The sequence below is a fragment of the Akebia trifoliata genome, chromosome 11 (assembly GCF_017979445.1).
Source record: "Akebia trifoliata isolate Shusen 1 chromosome 11, ASM1797944v1, whole genome shotgun sequence".
In the NCBI taxonomy this organism is placed as follows: domain Eukaryota; kingdom Viridiplantae; phylum Streptophyta; class Magnoliopsida; order Ranunculales; family Lardizabalaceae; genus Akebia; species Akebia trifoliata.
The window spans coordinates 41673820-41699447 of record NC_141385.1 but is presented as its reverse complement, the minus strand read 5'-3'; the positions used below and the strand labels follow the sequence as shown (position 1 = coordinate 41699447).

At 35.8% G+C, this 25628-nt stretch overlaps 2 protein-coding genes across 4 annotated transcripts; one reads left to right on the top strand and one right to left on the bottom strand.

Annotated features, from left to right (window-relative positions):
• The first annotated feature begins 1606 nt into the window (after positions 1-1606).
• Positions 1607-7941, top strand: LOC147391743 (uncharacterized). Of its 2 annotated transcripts, none has more exons than XM_086459477.1 (6): positions 1607-1824; positions 1920-2131; positions 5229-5336; positions 5433-7186; positions 7295-7367; positions 7620-7941. In XM_086459477.1, exons 1-6 carry the CDS (start codon positions 1716-1718, stop codon positions 7764-7766), a joined length of 2403 nt encoding a protein of 800 aa, XP_086315603.1. In that variant the 5' UTR covers positions 1607-1715; the 3' UTR covers positions 7767-7941. The 2 variants fall into 2 exon arrangements, with proteins under 2 accessions (XP_086315603.1, XP_086315604.1); XM_086459478.1 differs by having other exon boundaries at positions 1610-1802.
• Positions 7942-8712: 771 nt separating this feature from the next.
• ASG1 (nuclear factor 1 A-type protein (DUF1005)) lies at positions 8713-16159 on the bottom strand. 2 transcript variants are annotated; one of them, XM_086458373.1, is made up of 3 exons: positions 15709-16159; positions 10179-10847; positions 8713-9613 (listed from the first exon to the last, which is right to left on the bottom strand). In XM_086458373.1, exons 2-3 carry the CDS (start codon positions 10787-10789, stop codon positions 8935-8937), a joined length of 1290 nt encoding a protein of 429 aa, XP_086314499.1. In that variant the 5' UTR covers positions 10790-10847; positions 15709-16159; the 3' UTR covers positions 8713-8934. The 2 variants fall into 2 exon arrangements, with proteins under 2 accessions (XP_086314499.1, XP_086314498.1); XM_086458372.1 differs by lacking the exon at positions 15709-16159 and adding an exon at positions 11971-13255.
• Positions 16160-25628: the final 9469 nt, after the last annotated feature.

Sequence of the window (25628 nt, the reverse complement as noted above, 5' to 3'; positions counted from 1 at the left end):
TGGGGTGGGACAAATAATTTAAAGGAAATTTTATTGACGCACCAAAATACTCTAAGGGCCCTCCACTTTTTGGGGCACCTCTAAAAATTAGAAAAACATTTGGGGCACTCCATTTCTATGGGCATCTCTTTTTTACTTCTAAAATTAGTGGAGTTTTATTGACATGCCAACATACACTAGGGGATGGCTATATTCTTAAAAGAAAAGTAAAAAAATATTTTTGAGCGCATCTCTTCCACCCCTCCTACAATGAACCATTATACACCGTAAAACATTAATCAAATCGAAAAAAAAAAATAGTCCTTAGATGTATTTTTTAAAACTCCTTTCTCTCTCTTTTCTTTTTCTTCACCTTCTCATTCTCCGATTCCTCTCTATTTTCTTCTTCAACCTCTCTCTTTTTCTACCTATTTCTTCTTCTCTCTGTTTCCTCCTCCTCTCCCTCTAATCTTTCTTCTTTTTCCATGGAATCGTCGGAATTTCACGTCATCGTTAGATTTGATGGAGTCGTTGAACCCATTCAAAATTAACATATGTACTCATTCAACTGGATTGCCCAAAATAAAACTTTAATTTTTAGAGGTGCCCCTAAAAATTTGAGGACCCTTTAAATTATAATCTTGAATTGTCGTCATCTTCTCATTTGAATTAGTTCTGGCAATTCTTGTGACTTCTACAACATTTGATCGTAGGTTTTGGAAAGGTATAAGAATCTTTGGTTTCTACTCATAGATTCTTCGTTTGGGCGCAAATGTTACATAGTTTCATTCACAACGAAGATAATCATCAAAGTCTTATGGAAATCCTTCGTTGTAATAAACAATTTTCTTTAATTTATGATTTCTTTTTGAATTAAAAGACTGTAATAGCAAGATCACTGTGTCAAGAGTGGACATCCGACATACTTAAAATTATGTCAAGGCTCAAATCCGACTTTGTAAAGCTCATGTCAAGAGTGTACATCCGACACATATTATGCCTAATTTCTTTTCAATATGTCAAGAATAGATATAGGACATGCTTGAAGTCATGTGAAGGCTTAACATTTGACATTGTAAAATCCATGTCAAGAATGTACATCTGACACAGATTAAAATTGACACAAAAAAGCAATATTTGATTGCATCCATGTGTGGTGTTTACATTCATTTCTTTTTTAAAATAAAAATTGAGTTGTATCCATCTCATTTTAATGTATTAAGTTTCTAATTATCTATTTGATTAACAAAGGTGATACAACATTAGAGGAGAAAGAATGTAGAGAGGAATGAAAGGATGATAAGTATAACTTAAATCAACATTTGAAAAAATGGTTTCAAGGATATTAAGGAATTCCCATCTCGGATATTTTTCATATTTCTTGAAAATATAGAATGTTGCGATGAGATTCTAATTATCGATGTTGTGATCGGTGTTGAATCTTGAGATTTCCACTATTTTGATTCATCGGAGAAGAAAATGTATCGTAGATGGAGGAGAAGGAATGTAGATAGGGGTTAGTTCCTGAGGTAACCTTAAACTTTGAAAGGCTCTTTGAGTATTGTGGTGTGTGAATAACAATTTTATTTTGGACAAGTACTTGCGAGTTGCGATGCAATAGAATCTCTCTCAAGTTGTGATTTTTTGAAATTTTAACCAATTGAAGAGAGGGCGACGAAAGTATTCTCCAAAATGTGAAAAGAGAGAGAGAGAGAGAGAGACTCCGTTTTCATCTCATGGACACAGCTAACACCTCGTCCTCTTCTTCTTCAAACCACCTTCCATGGCTTTGGGTGGTCGAAGCCCTAACAGAATTCAAACAAGTAGATATAGCTCTTCTATACGGTTTGTCGTTTATTAATCACTTTTTAATTTTCCGCTTTAAGTTTCGAATTTTATTTTTGGAGGGGAATAAGGGTTAGGGTTTTGGGTTCATGCAGATTTGATGAGTAGGGTTCCTGAATCTTGCGATGAATCATGGAGCAGAAACGCCAGAGAAAGACTTGCTTTGAGGCATCTGGAGGATTTGTTCGATGGAACCACTGTTAATGGCGATGCCAACAATATGCTCTCGAATTCAGAATCTCATGTTCAGGTTGGCATCCATTTTTCGGAGCGAGCCGAAGACGTCTTATCTCGTCTTCTTAAAAAGGTAATTTTTTTAATTGTAATTTCGATATCAGATTTTACCTCCTCAATTTGTTACTAGAATTACTTGAGGTTTATGGATTCTTGAAATTGAATTCGAATTTTAGTTAGCCATCTGTGATTTTTGGTACATTTTTTGCTTCCACTCTTGTGGCCGTGCCCTGGGATGCAGATTGAAAAACCTAACTTTGATGAATAAGCTTTTAATGAATCCACTGTAAAATTGGGAAAATCATGCAAAGTTGCAATCTTTTTTAGTCGAACTCCCAAAAAAGAATGAGTTACAAGAACTACAACTTCTTAAAATTTTCTCATTCAGTATTAATAGTCATTTCAAAGGTATGATCGTGAGGATTATGAACAACATGTTTAGGTTTGCTTCGGATTATAGGCCATTGAAACACCTTCCCCTACACCTTTTTGATGTAGGGTGTTTTATTATTCTTCCTATGATTTTCCATCTCCCTAAATTTTTTTCCTTGATTTATTTCATTTTTCTTTTTCCTTTGAAGAGGCCTTCAAGTTGGTTTTTCATCGTTTGCTAGACTCAGCATAAGGGTGGAGCTTGTAAATTCCATTCAGTGAATCAAAAGAGTGTTTGTTCGTCAGAAAGGATCATTGCTTGGTTTTCAAAGAACTAAAATCATGAATTCGGTACTGTTAGGAAAATTGGCATTAGAAATTTGTAATGGATGGGTTAGCTTTAAAAGAAGGTTATCCAGGTGAACTATGGGTTTATAACTTATAAGGTGTTTGGGTGGGAGAGTGGTGTAGTGTGTTCGTCATACTAATATGGAGATTGAAAAGGTATCTCAAATTTTTCCTGAGTTTCTTGTAAAGATAGCATTTAGAGTAGATGAAGGAAGTTGGTTTAGATTTTAGGAGGATGGATGGTGTGGTAGTTCTTTGCTAAAATGTCAATATTCAAATTTATATTTTATTCCGTTTAAAAGGATGATGCCTATACACAACTTCATTCTTCGGGTTAGGAATGAGATTTCTAGGGACTTTGGATATAGGATCTTCGATCGAAATACAGGAGAACTCCATGAAATTCTCGATGGAAACGAAGTTCTTCAAATGAAGCTGAACTATTGGGATATGGAGTATATTGCTAGTCGCTCAGTCGAATGTCTCTCATCCCTATCTTTCCTTTGGATGTCTATAATTGGGTATGGGATAGGTCATGTTGTGTGTTCTTAATGACATTGTTTTTATCAATCTCCTGCGCTTGTGTCGCATTCAGAATTCTTAGCAGCTGCTTCCTGGGGCCCCAAGTCCCCTCTAAGGTAGTGTTTCTAATTTGGTTGACTGCCTTGGATGAAATTCTGACCATGGATCGTGTCATTGCTCATGGTATTATTTTTGTCAACTACGTCTTTTTAATGTCAGGGTAGCGGCGAATCGGTCAATCATATATATCCATTGCAATTTCGTATGTGTTATCTGGTCCATAATTTTATTTCTCCTTTCACATTCATTGGTGTTTCCTAAGCATAGTTGGCAATTTGAATAGTAATTCATGAATTGTATATGGGTTTATCGAATAATATAATAGCATATTAAAATATCCATTTGATTCAACTGATTGGAAAAGTTTGCATCGTCTTGACTGCACAAATTATTCACAATTTATTTTGCTTATCGAATTAAACTTCTCCACACAAAAAAAATGTACATACAAAGTGGTTAGAAACAAACAAGCCATGATTTTTGTATGGTCTTCATCCTCTCACAGTCTCGCATAGTAATACGTTTTTTCATTCTCCATTTACCCTTCATGGCTTTGCCATTAGATTATCGTCGACAATCATTCATCATCTCTATCCAGGGCTACAACCAGTAGGTCAACTCTCTCTCTCTCTCTCTCTCTCTAGGCTTTTGGGAAAGGAGTCTCAATAGGAAATCTCACCCAACTAAGTAGAAGAGTTTTTGCCTTGTCTTTATGAAGTTTGTGTTGATACTTGATAATACAATTAGCTCTTGGTGAAATTGTACATTACTCTTGGTTTTAAAGTTGGTGGATTTTATTTTAGAATACAAAAATTAAAATATTTAAATATGAGAAATTAACCTTTAAAGGTCTAACTATTAAATTTGACCTACTTTTTATTTATTATTATTTTTTATGAATATAGATATATTAAAGGAAAAAGAGTGGAGGTCGAGACCTACGAAGCACACAACCAAAATGTGGAAAAAAAACGAAGGCCACTACACTGACTCTTGACAAACACTGTGTTGCTTGAACATGTAAACTCCTTGAACGGGAAGAACAAAAAACCTAAAACAGATATGATCGCCTCCCAAATAGGTTGCTCTTTTCCCTAAAAAAAGTACTACTATTCCTATTCCATCAGATAGCTCAACAAATAGCAAAAAAGATTCAAACTCCAAAGAATCCTTTACCTTGAGATAAAAGGTGGGAGTTTCCATGATTGAAACAAAGTTCATGTAGAGAAGGGAAGCCCTAACTAAGATTAAAGTCTAAGTAAAAGATGATCTTATACATGTGAACACATGTATCGTGTTCTTTCCATTCTTTGTTTTGTTAGCTGAAATTTTTAATAAAATATAGAGTGTATTTCAAGTTGTACCCAAATTAACCCCTTAATGAACTTTTCCTTCATACCGAATTGTTAACTCTGTTCCCTATTATCATCTCTTTTTCAAAGTTGGCAGGCCATGGCTTTTACATCCAGATAAAAGAATTTATAGACTTTAGCCCCATTTGTGATTTGCTGGGGTACATGGAAGGCGAATAAGAGCCTTTTGAAGGAAATGAGCATTCCCTCTGGGAGGTTATCATTAGGACTTCATGTTTGTCTAAGCCAATGTCCTTTAAGGAATTTTAGAGTCACTTTTTTAGGACTTCTTAATAAGGTGGGAGTTGTAAGGGTTGAGAGTAAGGTGGTGGGCTTCTCTCTTATCTGACGATTTGGGTTCAATACAACCTATACTTATCAAAAGGAATATATTCATTTTCTGTTTGTTGGAAATAACTGCCTTACTTTCATTTATATCAATTTCTTTTAGTTCTGTTTTCAATTTTCATTTGAAAAAAGGCTCCAATTTTTGTATTATTTATCATCTTTCACCAGATGGCAACATCCAGCCCAAGCAAGTCTACACTAGAGTGTTTTAAACACGATGTTCATCAGTTTATCCTTAAGAAAAGAGCAGGCTTGCCCAAATGTGCTTTACAGCAGGTCTAAGCCTTTTCCACTTATATGTTTCATGCAAAATGGTTAACTATGATTTGCAATTTACATGTATCTTACCAAGCATTGCTTGCTTACTATCAGCTGAAGGACAAAATTCTTGAAGGTGGTCATCCATATACTACACTCTTGAGGGAAAGGAGTGGACTGGACAGACTATATCAGGATAATAATAGAACTCCAGAGAATAATGGTGTTCCTGATGAAGCTGCAGAGAGGCTTGAACAGAACACTAATGAAATTGAAATTCAAGTTCCAAAAGAGAACTTAAATCATCTAGCCCCCCCTGATAATGGGAACGAAGTCTTGCAAGAAGATAAGGCTGAACAAAGCCAAGTGGGATCTATGGATGTAAACGGAATTTGTTTGGATGGTGTTGATATTGCAGCTAAGAGCCCTAAGCAGAGCATGAAGGATAGTGAAGTTCATTCAATTACTGAGAAATCAGCTCCTTTGGCCACTGAAAATACAAACAAGATCATGCAACATCTTCCTGAAACTATTTCAGTATCTGGTAAGAGGGAAGGGAGTGGCTTCACTAACGAACAACAGATGGGATGTTTGGATACCGACAGAATTTCTGTGGACAATGGAGGTTTTGAGTATGTTATCTCAAAGAGGGTTAAGCGTAGCAATAATGATGGTGAAATCCAGCATGACCAATCACATTTTACTTCAAATGAAGGTAAAATACCTCAAAAAGCACCTTCTGATGGGTCCCACCAAAATAATTACGTTTCCGACACCAGAAATAATAGTGAGAACTCTAACAAACCAGAAACATTGAGAGAAAATTATGGAAATCTTGATAAAGCTCCGGACTTTGATTCAGATGAAGAGATGTTAATTGCTGCAGAGAAACGTAGTTTCTTGATTTCTCAAAACACATTCAATCAGGATTCTCAGGGAGCAGAATGGACAGAACAAAGTGCTTGTATAAAGTGTAACCAAGTTGGTCAGTTATTGGTTTGTTGTGTCAGCAGTTGTCCAATAGCCGTCCACGAGAGCTGTGTGGGCTCTTCAGCTAGTTTCGATGACACAGGCAACTTCAACTGCCCATTTTGTTCATTTGCGCAAGCAACTGCTGCATATCGTGAAACCAAGAAGAAAGCTTCTCTGATAAAGGAAAAGGCTGTCTTGACACGTAAACATTTAGTTAAATTTATGCGAATGGTGCATCTAAACCTGCAAAAGCAACCATGTGAAAATTTACCAACAGAAGGACTGAGACAATCAACAATGGTTGAAAATACTGAATTACTTGATGAGAACCATGGCAGTGAGCATGACGTGCATGACGAGGTGCATCACCAAGGAGCAGAAGTTGATGTTGAGTGTATTGATGATGATACAATTGATAGAGCACCAATGGGTTCGATTAGTGAGAGAAATAAAGGTGCCTTAACCGAAGGAGAAGACCATCAAAAGCAAGTCAACAACCATCAAGATAGGAGAGTAGTAGAAGATCAAGAACCTCTAGAGGGCGAAAAGGAAGCAACTATAGTCTGTACACCAAATGTTTCCTTGAGGAAAAAAAAGGGGAAAGCAAAGATGGATGAAAAGCATCAATCCAAAATCGAAGGAGAAGAAAGGAAGCAATTAGGAGTTCATAAAAGTAATGCTTCTAATTCACCCTGTACAGACACGAGAACTGTCTTAATTAGTCGAGAAGATGCTGATGTAGGAACTGAAAATTCTGACTTGCAACAACCGATTGTTGATCCACCACAAGAGTCCTCTTCCCATCTAAAAACAAATGATGACGAAATTGTTGAAAGTGAAAATGATGATGGCATTTCCTTCGAATTTAGGAGACGTCGAAGGCCTGCCAAGCGATAGTAAGTTGACACTTAATATTCTTAATCCTTAAAAAAAAGTCAGAGAGCCACTAGACAATCTGAGCAGTGTTTGAGCATAGTTATACTAATTTTCATCCTGATTTGCAGTTCAAATCGGGCATTTCCTAGTTTTAGGCGAAAGAAAGTTCCTTGGTCTGCTGAAGAGGAGGAAATACTGAAGGTATGGTGTATATTTTCAATTTGCTATGAAGTTTATTTATTTATTTAAAGAACATATTTTTAGGCTCCCAGTTGTTTTGTATTTGTTCATAATGTGTTGGGGATGTAATGGGTTCAAAAGTAGTAAAAATTTTTGGGGTTTAGGATCAAGAGTTGGAATTTGGCTGGTAAGAGATCAGTTTGGAAAGTGTGTTTTCGTTGAGGATTTAGCTAAGCTACTATGATATTGATTACGTGTTTTTAACCATTGCAGAAAGGAGTGCGGAAGTTTTCCAGTGCAGATGAAAAATGGAAGAAAATATTAGAGTTTGGTCGCCACATCTTTCAGGAAAGTCGGACAACAATTGACCTCAAGGATAAATGGAGAAATATGACCAAAGAGTCCCCAAGAACAAGATGAAGGTTTAACTTCTTTCATGAAGAGGAGTTGTAAAGGGTTTTTTTAACTTAGTAAGTTATGTCTTGAACTGTCTGTTGTTGGTAGGTTCACTAGGGTTTGATTGTATCTGGCCTGGGAATGTAAAACATATACCCTCTTTTATGCCAAAGTGAAATGAGTTTTGTCATGTTTTTCATATTATTGCCACTAAAATATCCTCGAAGCATATTATTAGGGTGAAGTAATGGGTATCAGCTAGGTGCTTCTGGTAACTCTTATCATGCATTATCTCATAGACTGGCCATGACTCCCAATGCATTTTGATCACGTACTCTTTAATAATCATAGCCGCTAGCCCCAAAGATTCAGACTTCATTGAGCCCAAAACATTGCTAAAGGGTTTTTGTACTGTTGACTAAAGATTCAATGGTCCATGCAGATAGTGAAAGCGAATTAAAAAAAAATTAGATGTCATGTTTGGTACCACATCTAAAAGTGCCTCACGGCACAATCCTCTTTGAGTGAAGCATTTTTCTTGGATAATTGCTTGGCTATTGGGTGGGTGTTTATAATTTTTTGAAAGTTCTCAAATGAGAAATAACGCCTTGCCTTTGAACCAAACTCAGTTTTCTTGATCTCTTTTGCTGAAAAGCGTGCAATAAGAGAACAAACAAAAGAAAAAGGGAAATGGGGCTAAGGACCTCCTCCCACCCTTACTATCATATCATGGTTAATTGTGAGCTATCACAGTTGCTGCTCTAGCAACATAATTAATACGTGGGGCAGGGATTTTGAAATGACATGTTCTTTCCAGGGGGGGGGGCGGTTTAGTAATTTCATATTTAAGGCTCAGATTTTATTTTCTCCTATCCTATGTTTACAAGCCAAACTCAGCCTGAAGGATCAGATAAAACTGAAAAAAAACAGCCTTCTTAGTGCACTGAGTTCATCAGTTACGCGAATGATAAATCTACCAAATAAAGACACATTTTCACAAGCACAGTGTAGTAACATAAGCATGTTTGATTCAGTGCTTCCGCAGAAAGGTAACAAACAAACTAGGGGCAAGGGTGTGTATGTATGCAGTCAGTACCAAGCCCAACTTAACAGCCAACAAAGGAGAAAGTAAAGGTCTAGGAAGGTAAATGAAAATTTGAGCTTCTTGTGATCGGATTCAATCACCTTTCCTTCATAAAGAATTACGAGTTCCCCTCTTGGCCTTCCTACGGAATGGCCTGCACGCCTCGATACTTAGATCGACTGCTGCAGCAAGTGCCATGAAGATTGCGGCATCCTCCACACACGTCACATGTCGCATGGCAAGTTGCACCAATGGTTTGCTGCTCTTTCCTTCCCCTTTCACCTTACAGTTCATCACAAAACCCCTCACAATAGGTGCCACAGACGCAAAGTCTCCACTGCTTTGAGGGCTTGGCACGGGTGTTCCTGCTGGGGTCTGCCTGTCTGTGTCTATGAAGAACTCCCCACCCTTCTCAGTGCTAATCAAGATCTCTGACACTAAAAGACCACCACCCTCTTGTCCTTCAGAGAGAAGGTGAAATCGGCAGCACACAGAGTCTCTGACACCACGCTCCCGCCACGCTTCAAGCTTGCCCCATGGTTGCCAGCTCTCGGACCCGCATGGATCTGGGCGGACAATCAGCCAGACACCTGGGTTGGAGCGTGCAACACGATCACAGCCCGTCGATGGCACAAAAGGAGTTGCCATGAAGGCAGCAGCAACTGCTGAGCCAGAGAGATCATGGATCATCACCTTCCAGCCCTTCCTCTCCCTCCTCTCAATCCCTTGGTCGGTCCCACCAACGGAACTTGACCAATAATTGTTCATAGGGTCCATCTGAGATGCCCTGTTGTGTTAACAAGCAGCAGCAAAAATTATAGACATGTGTCTGAAACCCATGACATAAAAGAATATTAGTTCTGCTAAATTGTATCCTGAAGACCCATAAGAGTACATAAAAGGATAACTAATCAAACACTTTTAGAAGTCATTTTCTTGGGAGAAAGCAAAATTTAAACTTTGATGTTGATGGGATCTTCACCCCATAAAAAAAAACATTGTTCAACATGCGTGCTACCTCTTGGATCAGCCATGACTTAATACTAGACCGATTAAGAAACTCTTAACCATCCACTCCAGGCTACTTTAGATCTAAAAGTTGAGAACAGTCCAAACAATGGGCTTCGTCTCATCTCATCCAAGAGTTTGCCTACAGATTGAAAAATCCAATTTTATTCATAGGTGGGTCAAACTTTAGTTATGGGCTTCATCCCCAAGAAAGTGTACCAAGACTTCTTGAGGGAATTGCACTTTAGGTGCAGATAAGAAAAGAGGAAAGACAAAAAAAAAGAAGATAAATTCATTGTTCTTTCATTTACTGAATTTTTAACACTAAAAGAGAGAGTTCTTACCGCCTGTCACGACTGAACTTGCAACTGAAAATTGGCTGCTTGAGGGTGCCTTGGAGCTGCACTATCTGGGGACTCAATGTGGTCTCATCTTCAAACTGGAAAACAAATCTTGGATCCGGATCTAGCTTCACTCTCAGATGCAACTCTGCTCCTTGTTTCCCACTATCCTGCTTGTTCTTGCCAATACCAATCCACCCATTGTGAAGTAAAACTGGCTTCCCTTCTCCCCATGAAGGGCCGACCTGCAACCTGAACGTCCCGATCTGCTGTTTCTTGCTGCCAACACCACAATGGAACCTTTGCTTGCCAGTGAAAACGGCAATCTCCAGATATGCATGAGAAGCATGGAACCAACTTGGAGCCAACAATGCTTTCACATCAGATTCTTCGAGATAGAAGCTTGTAGCAATGCTGTGGGGATCTGGAGCAGCCTCGGGGGAGGAGATAAAGGGGATAGATGCTGTTTGAACGGGGAAACCTCGGAGACGGATCTCACACGAGCACGGGGAAAAGGATGTATGGATTCCATTGTGCAAGGTCTTCGAAGAAACTACCGGAATTCTAAGACCAAGAGACCCAATTGACAATCTAACAAAAGCTTGGGGATCCATAGAGGTCACAAGACTTTCTCCATAAAAAACTGTGACTTCAAACACTATGTGAAGAACCCTGTTAAAAGGCAGGCAACAAGTGACGTTACAAAAGATAGACAATCATAATTCATTGAGCATTTTGTACTTATGCAGTGTTTACAGACCTTCCGAGTTCATCAAGGCTATTTCTAGATTTTGGTTTCACATGAAGATGGCCCAAATTATAGAAGACATGGCACAAGATAGAATTGAGTAAGGGAACAACATTTATTGCAAATTTTTGGGATAAGACTATGATGATGATATTTCAAATTAAGCTAGGAAGAACCTCTTCGCTAAATGGAAGAATATGGAACCTTATCCAAAAGCTTATTCCAAAGCAAAGATGACTGCATTGGATTTATGTAAGAACCCCTTAATGAAAAAAATATAAAAGAAGTTATTAGATGTACAGTCATTAGCCCTATAACATCACTGAGAAGATTTTCGTCTCATCTCTCTACATGCGGTTGTGAAAAATCATCATGGTTCTCACCTTGTAGTATTTGTCACAAGGTGTTTATTATCAATTATTAATTGAACTACGAGTCGACAAATCACATGTAGTTAGCATAGAATATTTAATTTACTTTATTATAGACCCATTTATGTGCCCTGACCTATTTCTCCACTCAAAAGGTGCATAAAACTAATCCCAGAATTGCAGATTGAATGGGAGGAACTAATTTCATAGAATACATCCATTCAATGTTTTAAAATTATATGACCTGGCCTTAGAAGCTCTCACACAAGTTTTTTAGAGATTTTGGGCTTCTTATACCTTTGGTCCAAACAAAATATAGAATTCGTGGGAACTTCGTTTGATGATTTTGTTTTTAGATGGAACTCTTTATGTAATCATTGATGTTGTTTGCTCTTCTTCTTTGTTACTTTCTATGAGGCTTTCTCGGCCTCTTTGTATGTTGTTTTTTTCTTTCTCCTTGAAATATATTATACTTTTCAAAAAAAATACTACAAAGGAAAAGGAAAGAACAGATACTTAGCAGTGCAAACTTGCATTTTTCTTTACACACAGAAATTGACCAATACCCTTCACATGGTTCTTTCCCTTGCCAACCTCCAAAGATCTAAATCCATCAGACGCCAACATAGAATTGAAAAAACTAAAATATTCTCTCAAATTTTGTCTAGTGCAGGACCTTGACCATTGACCAATGATGAAGCAAATCCTCGGGGCATCTGCACAATCACAGCTGTTGAAGTGATAATCACGTCTCACCATATTCATAGCCTACATGACCACCCACCCAGCCCAGAGTCCTTTTCATCCGCATCACCTATGCAAATCTGGACCAACTTATTAACATCATCTGTGGATGTCTAGAAAAGCTAAACTATGACCAGGTTGGAGACGAAATCACCCTCAAGAACAAGGCAGAAATAACAATGCCAAAGCGTATATGCAGCTCCTTTTGGAAAATTATGCCCACCAAAGCCATTTACCCTTTATTGTTGAAAATATATTTTTCTTGTAATTCATGTTTTAGATATTCATTCTCCATCCAAAATTATATGATAACATATAGGGGTGGAGCCAGGATTTTTTCTACGTGGGGGGCAACTAAGACCCTTAAAAAAATTGTGGGGGCAATAGCGGCGGATTTTATTTTCCACAGCTATTATCTGTTGCAGTAGCACATAAATCCTTCTATTTTTAGAATTTCTTGTGGAGGGAAGTGACCCCATTGATACCACTGTAAATCTGCCCCTGATAGCATGAGTATTTACATTTTCCTAAAATAAGGTAAGATCCAGAAATAACATTAACCTCATTTATGGTTGTATGAATGAGATATGTTTGTCCAATTCCTCATACAGCTTAAATGATCACAGCTAATTATGAAGATTGGGAATATCATTTACTTGATTAGGACATGTAGAGTTTCTATTAGATAGGATAACCTTGTCATGAATCGATCATTAAAGTAAGCAACTTCAACATACGTATTGATGTATTATTATACAGTGATCAAGACCCAAATAGAATATACTTGGTGAAAGATTATTGTCAATAGATGTACTATCTCATGTATCGGTTAGCCCAAGACTTGAGGAGTATGACTCTTACTTACATGTGCCAATCACTTTGATTTACTAACCAGTGATGCTAGACAAGTGTGGATAAATCATAGGTATTTTGATAACTGACATTGTCCTTTTGTGGGACCAAATATCCAACAATGGATCAACTACATTATAAAGGAGATCATATCCAGTCCATTATTTCCCGTATCATTTGAACCCAAAAATCTGGCCAATGGTAATTAAATAACAAAGTTTTACCATATTCTTGGAAGAGAAATGCTAGCCCCACATTCCTTTTAGGAGCACGGCCACTACTTCCTCCCACATTCCGACACGTCAAGTAGGGAAAGAGGTGAGATTTCTTACCAATTCATTCCTAAAACTTTCACATCCCCTCTACGTCCTTTTCTACCTGTGGTTTAAAACACGGTAATTCCATCTTGTTCCCGCACCACCATTAAGTTGACTCATCCAAGTCATCTCCTCCTAAACTAGGTAAATCATTGAACTCGGTATAAATTATTTATAAATATATAAATTCATAAAGTTATGATTGAAAAAATATGGTGGATTAAAAAATTCCCAATCAAAAGATCATATTTTTATTTATAAAATAAATATTTAAATGATTAAAATTTAATTACTTTATAAAAAAATTTACAAAAACTTGATTGATTCATTAATTCGTTTGATTAGGAACGAAATCCCAACAAAATATCAACTTTTCCTCTACATAACGTGTGCAACTGTGGGAGGAATTAACCTTTATCATAAAAAAATCATAAGTTTATTAATTTATATTCGTAAATAATTTATATCGAGTTCAATGATTTACCTAGTTTAGGATGAGTTGACTCACGAATCAACGTGATAGTGGTGGGGGAACTAGATGGAATTACTATAATGGGATTATAAGAAAGTTTTAGAAATGAAATACCAGAGATACCCCTCTGTTACTTATAAAAAAACCTTTAGTTATTTCTTTGGTAAGAAATCCCACCAAAAGCTCAGTTTCCCTACCTGACGTATTGGATTGTGGGAGGAAGCAACGGCCATATGTCCGGCCAGCATTTCTCTTCTTGGAATATATATGCTATATTAATGTATTTTCAAAGTGAAATTATTATAAAGTATCTTCCAGAAGTTGGAGCAATTATTAATATAATTAATTCCTAAGCGCTTTTGAGGAATATGGTGTGGTGGAGGGCCACAATTGAAAGAGGATTATAAAAATGGGGCCCTATGTATACATATTCTAAACTCTGAGTTTAACAGCAAATAATTTATTTAGTTTATCTTTAATATTATAGTGAGATCTGACACCAAATCTTTGGAGTAAGACTTTGTTATTGTTTACTACTATAATGAGAGAAGGGTGAGTATTGTTAATGCAAATCCACATTATTTAATATTTTTAAAATTACCCTTGAATAGGTTCACTAATGCATTAGAAATAATATATTAATAACAATATAGAGTAAAATAGTATTTTTATAATATAAAATTTTCTTGTCAAGTAACAAAATGTGCAATGGCAACAACCCACAATTTTGAGAAGTCTTTTAACCTGGCAACAAATGCATGGCATCCTATTATACTAAGAGAAAGGTGAATATCATGAACCCAAATCCACATTAAATACACTTTTTAAATTCAAAAATACCCTTGGATATATCAATTAATGTATTTGAAATAAACTATAAAATTTTCTTGACAAGTAACAATATAAGCAATAGTAAGAGCAATTTTGAAGAGTCTTTAACCTGACAACAAATGCATAGCACATGTCCCTTCCCTATTCTATGATTAATAGAATTGTAGTCAAAATTAAGGAGATAGATTTTGAATTAAAGAAAATAGCGTTTATCTCTATCAAAATTGAAAGAGAAGACAAATTAGGACTTTATAGTCCAAAGGTAGGAACCCTATATAATTCCACCCCTTCTGGATGTCCCAACCCTATGTTACCTAGTTTGCTAATATAATAGCGAATAGCGAACTAGTACAAACCGAACCACATCAAGGTTTGGTTCATTGTAGTTCGTAAAAAACAGTGAACCTAACAAACCCACTTATTTTGGTGAATTTTAGAGATGCCCCCATGGTTTGGTCAATATTAGAGATAACCCTTAATTTAGAAATCCCAAGATTTGGTCCATATTAAAGATACCCCTTTGTTTTTAAACTGATGGTATGCCCTCTTTATTTGAGTCTTGCTCTATGAACCGGGTTCAGTCAAGAGTGGTGAACCCCGAACCCAAATTTGACCTGAGCGAACCAACGATCAGTTAACACCAGGATTTGGTCTGCATTCCTTTGGAAATTGAACCAAATTTGATATTTTGCATATTTGATATCAGCTATCAGACCCTTCCTTGTCAAGTCCATTAGACCTGAATGTGATGGAGGTCAACGCATTGTGGAAGCAGAAAAATAGATCATTTAATCTTAAAGGCGACAAGAGTTTACAAGTTGGCAATTCTCAGGTCAGTTAGGTTTTGGAGCCACTTGTCATGCCAATTCGAACTCTTCCAAACCAATTTAAGCTGCACAACCTCTCATTGCTGCTCAAAGTAAAAACAATTCAATTTGATTCACTATTTATGCCTAAATTATGGTTCCCACTTTTCTATTATTCCTTGCCCCCACACCCCTTTTCTTCCGATCTGTGTGCTATGCGAATCAAAGAAGGAACGACACTAAATGAGTAAAATTTCACAAATCTGAGCATTAATCCCCAAAATTCTCCACTAAATTAGTCAAATTTTACACTAAAATAGACAGAAATAAACAAAGAAGCGTATCTAAACTGAACAATACTATAAAAGAAGAGTAAAGAAGTGCAGTCAAACCTTTATAATAGAGCTTTATGTCTCTAACAACCGCCATCCCCGGCGCAAAATAGCAAATTTCAAGCAGAAAACAGCTTTGTACCTGTCAGAAAGCACTATTTCGAAAAGGAAAGAAAAAAAAAAAAAACTTAGATAAATTTCTCCTAAAGATCTCTTCTTCAAAAAGGATTAAAGGAACTCTTTTTTCAACAAAATTCGGTCATTTAATCTCGATGATCGCCCAATTCTGCCAAAAAAAGTTGAAAAATCTGCCAAAAATTTTCGTTTGCAGCGCACTAAAACAAATTTCAAAATTATGGAGAAAAAGAAACCACCAATCGATTAAGAAACCCTAGTCTCGTTCAAAGTGAACTCTCAGAACAGCAGATGAAAGACTAAACGCTTTCGCATTCTAGAGAGAGAAAAAGGGAAACGAAGAAAGTGAGGGAATAAGAGAGAGGACGAATTAAAAGCCTCGAACGCGATAAAAAGGAGGAGACGGAGAGAGAGAGAGAGAGTAAAACTTGAAGAAAAAAAAAAGGAGAGAGAGAGAGAGAGCTTAGTCAGGTCTTGAAGATTGAAGACAGCTGTATTCAAGCTTCAAGTAGTCACAATCGGACAAACGAATGACTTCATTCACATTAACTAATAGTCTAATACTCAGTGTCAAATTGTTATTATTTATTCTCATTTATTAATTATATTAAAGATATAAAAAACTTGGATGAAAGGGAAATGGTGTTATTATCTTCAAGTATACAACTCCCTAAGTTACAGCCGTTAGATTATCTATGGTGTTCGTGTAATTAGACGGTTTTGAGGTAGGGATGACGTTTTCACTGAGGAGGACATCAAAATAACTCTTCTAACTGAAATGGAAATAGCCTAAGACGAAAAGTAACTGTAGATAACAAATTCATTTCATAAGATATCCGAACCCAAACCCGATGGGTTTGTCTGGTTCGTATGGTTTGGGTTTGGTACATTCGCGATTGAATTCTAGCATATTTATAAATAAAAAACTGCTATTGCCACACCATTTTTACTAATGCCACACTAATTCCTCTGCAAATCACCAAAGATTTGCACATAGTTGATGTGGTGTTAGTAAAAGTTGGTGTCACAATAGTAACTCTCTAAAAAAATATGCTTAGCACACGAACTCTTACTTATGACTAGTGATTTTGTAACTCAATCTGACAACGTCACTCAAAAACTCATCAACGTGTCACGCACAAAGAATTGTAGATTCTTTCGCTTGGGATACACAATTGCACTCTCAGGATATATAATTACAGATGGTAGGTTGGTCGAATCAATTGTGTATCCCGAGGGAGAGAATCTACGATTCTTTACCTATGGCATGTCTATGAGTTTTTGAGTCACCTTGAAGATTGAGTTACAAAATCATCACTCTCTACTTAAACACACGTAACACACCAATCTAGAGTCATTTTTTTTGCTCACAAACTCCTCAATGCTTGCCACATCAAGCAAACAATAATAGTTTTGTAACTAACAATGGTACTTTTGTAAATTAGGAATAGCATTCAATACATGGGTATATGTGATTGGTGGATCCCAGATTTCTGTGAGCAAAATTCTATGAGCAAATTATTTTTCACCAAACTTTATATAGTCAACAATTTCTTTAGGATTGGTGTGTTGTAAGTAAAAGTTAATGCACCAATAAAATCTCTCAAAGAAATCAATTATTCTCATAAATTAAAAAGGAAAAGAGTCATGGGTGACGTGGTAATGACATGGTTGACAAGGCATGTGCATAGAACCATAGATATTTTTCTTTGAGATGCACAAGGAAAAAAGATATGTGAGTCTATGCACATGCCACATCAACCGCGTTAGTTTAGTTAGTAAAGTCTTTGAGTGATGATACTAGAGACCTGGGTTGAAATCCCGTCAACATTGAGTTATCGACTCATTAAAAATAGATTTATTGATAATAATAATAAAAAATTACTAATCCCAAAGGAAACCTATATTATCCTCCCCTCTTAGTTAGACATCCTCACGAGGATAGGAAAGTTGAAATAAAAGCCATACGTTCTCTCACACATAAAAAAGAAAATACAAATAAAGTTGGTTATACATTATTGTTCTAAGTTCACCCCTCCTTTGAAGACAAAAGTGTCCAACACAATAAGTTAAAGACTTAAAAGGAGGGGTGCAAGTACAAAATTAATCAATTATCACAATGAATGGATAAATATAAGAATTAGTTATTGTCAAGGTTTTCTCTTAAATACCTCATAATTTAGATTCTCTCTTTTTCTTCCAGTAAAGATAGATGATATAATTAAGAATCTGACTACCCCACTTGACACGCTTAATCAACTCTCTTGACATGACAAGTTCAAGAAGAATGGATCTGTACGCCTCGTGACTCTATAATTAAATATGGGATATTATTGCATTAATTAGTTTTAATACACCCCACAAAATTTCTTAGGATTTCTAGAAAAGTAATGATCATTTTGTTTTTTATCGTTACAAAATTATTTTTTCCCTTTTCTTCTTTACTTGTGCACACACATATATCTCATGATCTTCCTCCTCTTCGACGACATACCAACAATTATATAAGGGTCAGGATTCCTTGACTCCTAAGAATGACTCATGCAAAAACATATGATCCCAATCCTTTAAATGCAAAATCTAATGATTGAGATTTATCCTTTGGATAAGTATCTCCGAGATTTGTCTTGTCAAGATACTCATAAATCTCAACCATTGGATTTTATGTTTAAAGGATTGGGATTATATGTTGGGAGATTTACATATAGGACACAATCTTAGGAAAGAGTAGCAAGAGAAGATAAGTTGAGAGTCAAAGGATTAAATGCATATTTTATTTTCAAATATTCATATCTTTATGACCCTAAACCAAAACAATTATCCTAAGATCATTTGAAAAAGTTGACAGGAGATATATAGTTCTAATGTGAATCTCGAAGAAAAAAGGTCTTCACTTTGAAGATTTAATTTGAATCCAAGTGAAGTTTTTTTTTTTTTTCTTCTTTACTTGTTTTAATAATTTTTTTTTGGGTGTTTTGAATCCTATTTATTTTAGAAGTTTGTTATTAGATATTCTATGGTTGGTAGAAGAGTTTTAATCAAATAAGAATTTTTGTTATATTTGAAAAGTTAGTATTTTGAAAGAATTTTAATTCTGGAAATTTTATTACTTTAGTAAGTATAGGACAAGATGGAGTTAAATTAAGAAAAACACTTTTCTTACGAACTAAGTAAGATTTCAAATCTTACTAAGTGTCATTGAGCTCAAATGGATTATCAAATTGGCAATCCAATATCACAGCCCCTCTAGATATCACGGAAAAACTTAGATAAAAAAATAATTTTTTTTGTGTGTGTGTTTGATCCAAGGTTTTGGAAATTGAGGGCTAATGAACTCCCAAATTTAAATTTACAATTTAACAGTGAAAAATATATATATTTTTTGTAAATTTCATATAATTTTGTTTTAAACAATTATACATCCCTAGGGGATCAAATCATGTTTAATGCCTGGTGAACTCAACGATCCTTATTAAGATTTGAAATCTCATTAAGTTAGTAACTTTAGCCTTACTCTTAAATTAAAAGTTCTAAATTCTATTTAAACCATTGTAAGGGACTTATCAACTCTCTCTATAAGAGCATGAATGGTGGGGAATTAAGAGCTTAATTCCAATAAAACTGCGATGAATAGTAGTGCATGGTTTCCTGTTAAAAAAAGAATAAAATCTAATTTTCCTTTCATCTCTTTCGTCTTTCATTGCAACAATCATCACTTACCAAAACGATTCCAGCAAAAACGTGTCTCGTAGCAGTCGGCACAATCAATATGGTATATAGGAATATGTTATTCATGTGAGTCCCACTCACACTTACCTAATAATTGGATAAGAAAAGAATAAAAATAGAGATTCAGACCCATTAGATGAAACCCCCGATATCATTCACAAATCATCACCATGTGTCCACACAAGGCAGAGCCAAGATTTTCTTGTAGTGGGGGCAAACTATGGTTAATTGTATAGTTGAAGAATTTGAAAATGAATGGTTTTAGGAAGAAATTCAGAGGTTTTTCGTTAGAAGTTGAAGAAAATGTTATTTAGGTCATTTTCAATTAGTATATGAGAAGGCCCAGTCAAGAGGGAGGGAGGGCAAAAATGGGAGGGAGGTGAGGGTGTGGGGACAAATGGGACATGTAATTAGTTGAAAATATAGGGGTGTCTCAAAGTTCCGTAGGAGCAATTGCCCCCACCAACTCTTTACTAGCTCCGCCCCTGTATCCACATTGATTTTCTTATAACTTCAATGTTCTTATATTTAGTCCAATAATTAATGGATTATCACTGTTGAACTTTGATTCTCTTGTTCACGTGATTAAACTTCGACAATCAAATTAGTAGATTTTTCTTTTTAAATTGCGGGGATTGCTTCTAGGGAAATAACATACATTGGTTTTCAATTCTTAATCAATTATACTTACACAGTTTTTCAAAATGTTTTATTATATCATATTTTGTCAATTTTTTTTTTAAAGGTAATCGTGAAGTTGGGTTCTAAGGGAGTTGAACTTAAGAAGTGGGAATACTTTCCACACGTCTTACTAACTTGTTAAGTTGACATCTTCTATAGTCATACTTATGGTCTTGTATCATATTTAATAATTGAAAAATATAATTATGAACTAACTCCCTACGACACCATGTTCAATAGTACTCATTTGACATTGTAGTGTGTACAAAACCATTGATTTTTTTTTTCCGAGTATCTCAAGGAAAATAATCTATGGTTATGTGCACACTACCACATTAGATGAATGTTGAGTGCAGTGTAGTAGGGAGTTGGTTTAGAATGACTCTTAATAATTACAACATTTTGCATCTCCAAAACTTCATGAAAACTCTTTTACACATGGTAGTCCTGTGTTGATATTTGGTTGTGGTATCCATAATTTTTCTAGGAAAAAATTGTGGAGGAACCCTCTTCATTAGATTACATGTGGCACTTCCAAAGAGGTATTCCAAGTTTTGGCGGAAATCTAGGGATGTGAAATAAATTCAAAACGTCACGTATCTTGCAATGAGGTTGAAGCGGCTTACTCACTTCAAAGTTAGACTCATTTTTTCTAACTTTCAGACTACTTGTTGCTCAATTATATCATACTTTACTTATTGTATGGTGTCATAAGCATCTCGATTGCTTTTACGATTTGGATCTTGACATTTGACTTATTGAGATAATTTCGAAGAATACTTAGTGGGAAGGTTGTGATTTCACTTTCTTGACAATCTGAAAATGAATTGTCATTTTCTCCAATTATAACCATTTATTGAAATAGAAATCATTTCTCGACATTTGATAATAATAAGACTTAAGATAGTTTGAACAAAGATTCACTCTTGATGATCTATCAACAACTAATTATATAACATTGTACATGGTCCATGTGTAAAGTAGCAAGCCACTTAACTTCGTTTTTTCTTCTTTTGGGATATTTTGGTTAAAAGAGGAAGGGAATTATTTGAGCCAAGCAAAAGATATGGATAGATTGAATAAATAAAGACTCATCTAAAGATCAGACATATTTTTCATTATAAGGTGTAGGTCATGAAAGAAGGAGGGGCATTTACGAAATAAATTGATTTGGCAGGGTTATTAATTATATGTATTTTACTAAGGTTTACATGTCTTCGTGTCGATGGTCAAAGTCCAGTTGGTGCTGGTTCAACTAACCTCGCATCTAAACAGCTGTATCGCATGCATGGTGGGTCCAGGATTTTAAAATTATACCGAATCAGCAACCAATAAAAGATCTCCACGTGTATTATACTGATGAGTTTTCGGCGGAGAGAGAGAGTGTGTGTAAGACTCACACTCACGTGAAAAGCATGCCCCATGGGCGGCCTCATTATCTGTGGTTCGGATGCAACGAGTGTGTCTGAGACTCTGAGACTCACTCACATGGACATAGAAAGCTTTGCAGATGAGAATTTATGACCAAGAGAGAGAGAGAGCTATATTTGGTATGAATTATAATTTACGGACTCACTGCTGTCAAACACGCCCCCGACGTGGCATATGTTAGAATTATAGATTATTTTCCTCGGGATACACAATTTGAATATTTATGGAGATGTATGATTGTGTATCCCGAGGGGAAAAATCTATGGTTTTAATTTTCACCACGTCAAGGAGCGTATCGGAGCGTGTGTCAGTGGGAGCGTTCGGAAATCATGACTCATTTGGTATATTTGGTGTGAATGCGAAAGCTTTGGATGAGATAGTAGGGAACGCAACATAGGAACGTTGGTTTGTTAAAGAAATGCCGACAAACTCACGTGGTCTCGAAATAAACACCTCGCACGTTATCCCAATGAGAAGTGAATGAGTCTGGGTAAAGGGGAAATAACTTTGAAGCAACCCTCATCGTGATAAGACACGTGGTATTTTTTTGGTGGGTATTTCAAATTTTTATAGAAATACAGGGGTGTGAAATAAATTTTCAGCAACTCCTACTCATTATAAGACACGTGGCATTTTTAAAGAGGTATTTTAAATTTTGATGAAAATATAGGGGTGTGTGAAATAAATTCATCTTATAATGAGGAGGGTTCCATCAAATTTTGAAGTAGGGTGACGTGACCGCTTCAAAGTCGGACTTGGGTAAAGGGAGAAGAATAACTGGGCCGATATTTTTGGATTCGAGAGGAGAGATTTAGCACCAATTCCTAAAGATATTTCATGTCAAGTAGATACAAAGAGGAGGGATCTAGAAGAGTGTGTCATACCTAACAAAGCTCAGATAGCACTTCATTTTCCGTCGTGTGGTATTTTTGGGACCTATTGACCGTATGGATATGTGGTCCATTCCTTGGTGAATCTACCTACTAAAAATCATAGTGTTTGATGACTTGTATCCATTGAATCGAAGCTCTTGAAAAAGAGTTTAAATCTAACGATTCGAAATCATTCTTAAGACAATGCTAATATCAATGGGTGCACATCACCAATCCAACTGATATTTTGTGAGTATGTTCACTAAGGGATGGACCACATATCTATATGGTCCGTCGGTCTCACAAATACAACGTGACATGAAATGGGGTGCTACTCGACCTTTGTTAAGTACAACACATAGTTCTGGATCCCTACCCTTTGTATCCACGTCAAGAGTGCATCAAATCGTGTGCTAAAAGTATGTTAATTTATTATAACTATTAATATTTCACAAGGGTGATATAACCTTGTGTTTCGTAAGATTAGGTGTTGTTAACATTAAGAATAGTAATAATCTAACTACCCCACATGGCACACTCAATCGACTCTCCTGACGTGAAAAGTTTGAGAATCATAAATCTCTACGTCTTGGGATACAAGAGTGACTTCCCCATAAAAATTTGTATCCCAAAGGAATCGTGTATCCTGAGACTTACAGATCTATGATTCCCGAACTTGTTACGAGAGTCGATTGAACGTGCTACATGGGTAGTCAGATTATCACGACTTTAACATTAAGGCGCATGTTAAGATGTAGTAAATACACCTCCAAAACATTGTTTGCTATGGAAAATGCTTATTTTCATGTGTATTTAGTTCAACTTTACTTATGCCGTTCCGACCAATATTAACAAAAAGTTGTGTTTATGTGATATTAAAATTCACATTGCTTCACACATTGCCGACACGGAGGTGTGCACACTATCCAGTCTGTTATCAAACAAGCCTTACTTCTGTGAATCAGGCTAGCACAACTAACTTCGTAAGATTTTTAATCTTACAAAGGGTGGTTGGCCCATATGGATTATGAACTTGTCAATCCAACAATACATCCTTCTAAATTTCATGGAAAACACACAAAATTCAAAAAAAAAAAAAAAAATTTTGAACTTGATTGAAGGGGTTGAAAATGGATGATTATTGAACTCCCAAATTCTAAACTAAAATCCAATGGTAAAAATTAGTTCTTTTTTTATTCTCGATTTTTTTCTTCAAATTTCTTATAATTTTGTCTTTTATAACCTTGTCACATCATATCATGTTTTTGGATGCCACAAATTAATGCGGTTAAGATCCAATCCAAGGTATGTTTAGTAACATTTTAAGGGCATCAATTTGAATTTTATGACATGAATCCCCAATCCAAGGTTTGGAGGGTAACAAACTGAGTCATTTTTTTACTCACAGACTCCTTGGTGCTTGCCACGTCAAGTAGATAAGGGTAATTTTGTAACTAACAAGGGTATTTTTGTAAATTAGGAATGCCATTCAATACACATGGGTACATGTGATCGGTGGATCCCAGATTTCTGTGAGCAATTTTTTTTTTTTTTTTTTTGAGAAAGTAAGGTTTGGTGGTTAACAAACTTCATAAAGTGAGGTTCCCTTAGAATTGACAAAACTCCACAGGAGTTTTTTAAATAAAAATGCAACAGTTAGGTCTGCAGGGTAAATCTCTTTTATTTTTATTTCTACCCAAGATATTGTGATCTTCTACTTCTCCAAAACTCTCGACTCCTATCTTTTTGTTGAAGTTTGAAGGCTAAAAGAGATTAAATCTTTAGGTTGAAAATGATTGTACATAATTTAATTTACTCTAGATGTTAAAGATAATAGATTTTGGAGAGAAAAATCAAAGATATTTTACGAAAGGTTTAAGACGAGGGTGTTTAGGTCATTTTTTATTTGTCCCTCGAGTTCAAGAGGGTATGTCATCAGCTTCAAAACACGAGGGTATCTCAAAAATTCACCTAAACATAGAGGACTTGTCTAAATCACCTATATTATTATCATAATGGTAAAGTAAATTTCTCAATTTTACTCTTTGAAACATGTGGTACTGAATATCAAGATCAAGTCTTCCTTCTTTCAACTCCGATGGAGTGACTACCAGAGTACTAGTTAACAATCCAACAAAATTTTATGGAGAACTACAAGAAATTGCATGTTGTGGCCTTTAATGGTTGTGCATTTTATAATTTGATGCATGGGGTAAAGGTAAGGAGACAAGTCTTCCCTTGCCGTGCATTTTTCCAAGGAGTCATGATCAGGATCCAATATGATGTCCCATTCCTATAAAGTGGGTTAAATGTCATGTGACACACTTTAATTAGTTAGTGTTTAATGTTGTAGGTCGTGAGTTTGATACCCAGTATGAACATTAATTCCTCAAGGGCCACCCGTAGGGGCCTTGCTATGTGCATCCCAGCCAAGCTCTCCCAAGTCCGATGAGCTCGAGACCTATTGACACTCCATTTTGGCAAAGTAAATAGATGTCAAAAGCTACAACTTCATTGTTGGATGAGCTCTCTCCTGAACCTCCACAATTAGTGTGTGTATATATATAAATGGAGCCTATTATAAAAAAAAAAAAATGGGGATTAACATAGGAAATATTACTGATTTGGAATTTTCGGGACACCCAAGCTTACTCAACAAATTTTATTAATCGTCAATTTTGTCGATCTTTTGCTACAATCCTACTATTTATAAGAAGTAGTATTATAAAGAAATTATAATATCCAATATATTCTAATTAATTTTCCTATTTATAAATGGGTGCTCCCAATTCTTCGAGTTGGTTATGTGTGAGGCACAAACATAAGAAAAATATTATTTACTCTTACTTTCTTGACTCTATTGAAATTTCTGGTAAATTATAGTTCTTGTTCTAAGAATCCATTAATTGTTGCTAAGGTGGTGTTAAAGAAAAAACCTTCAGAATTAAAAAGTCAAACAAGTTGGTAAAGGCTTATTCTCCACTCATAAGGAGTTATTCTATGAATTATCTCGTAAAAGACTTCACCATATGAGAGAAGACTTTTGGAGTCTCATCCACGACTATAACTTAGAGAAAAAAATTGTAAATTTGATTCTGTGAACATTCCATTATAGGTAAATATAAGACTATC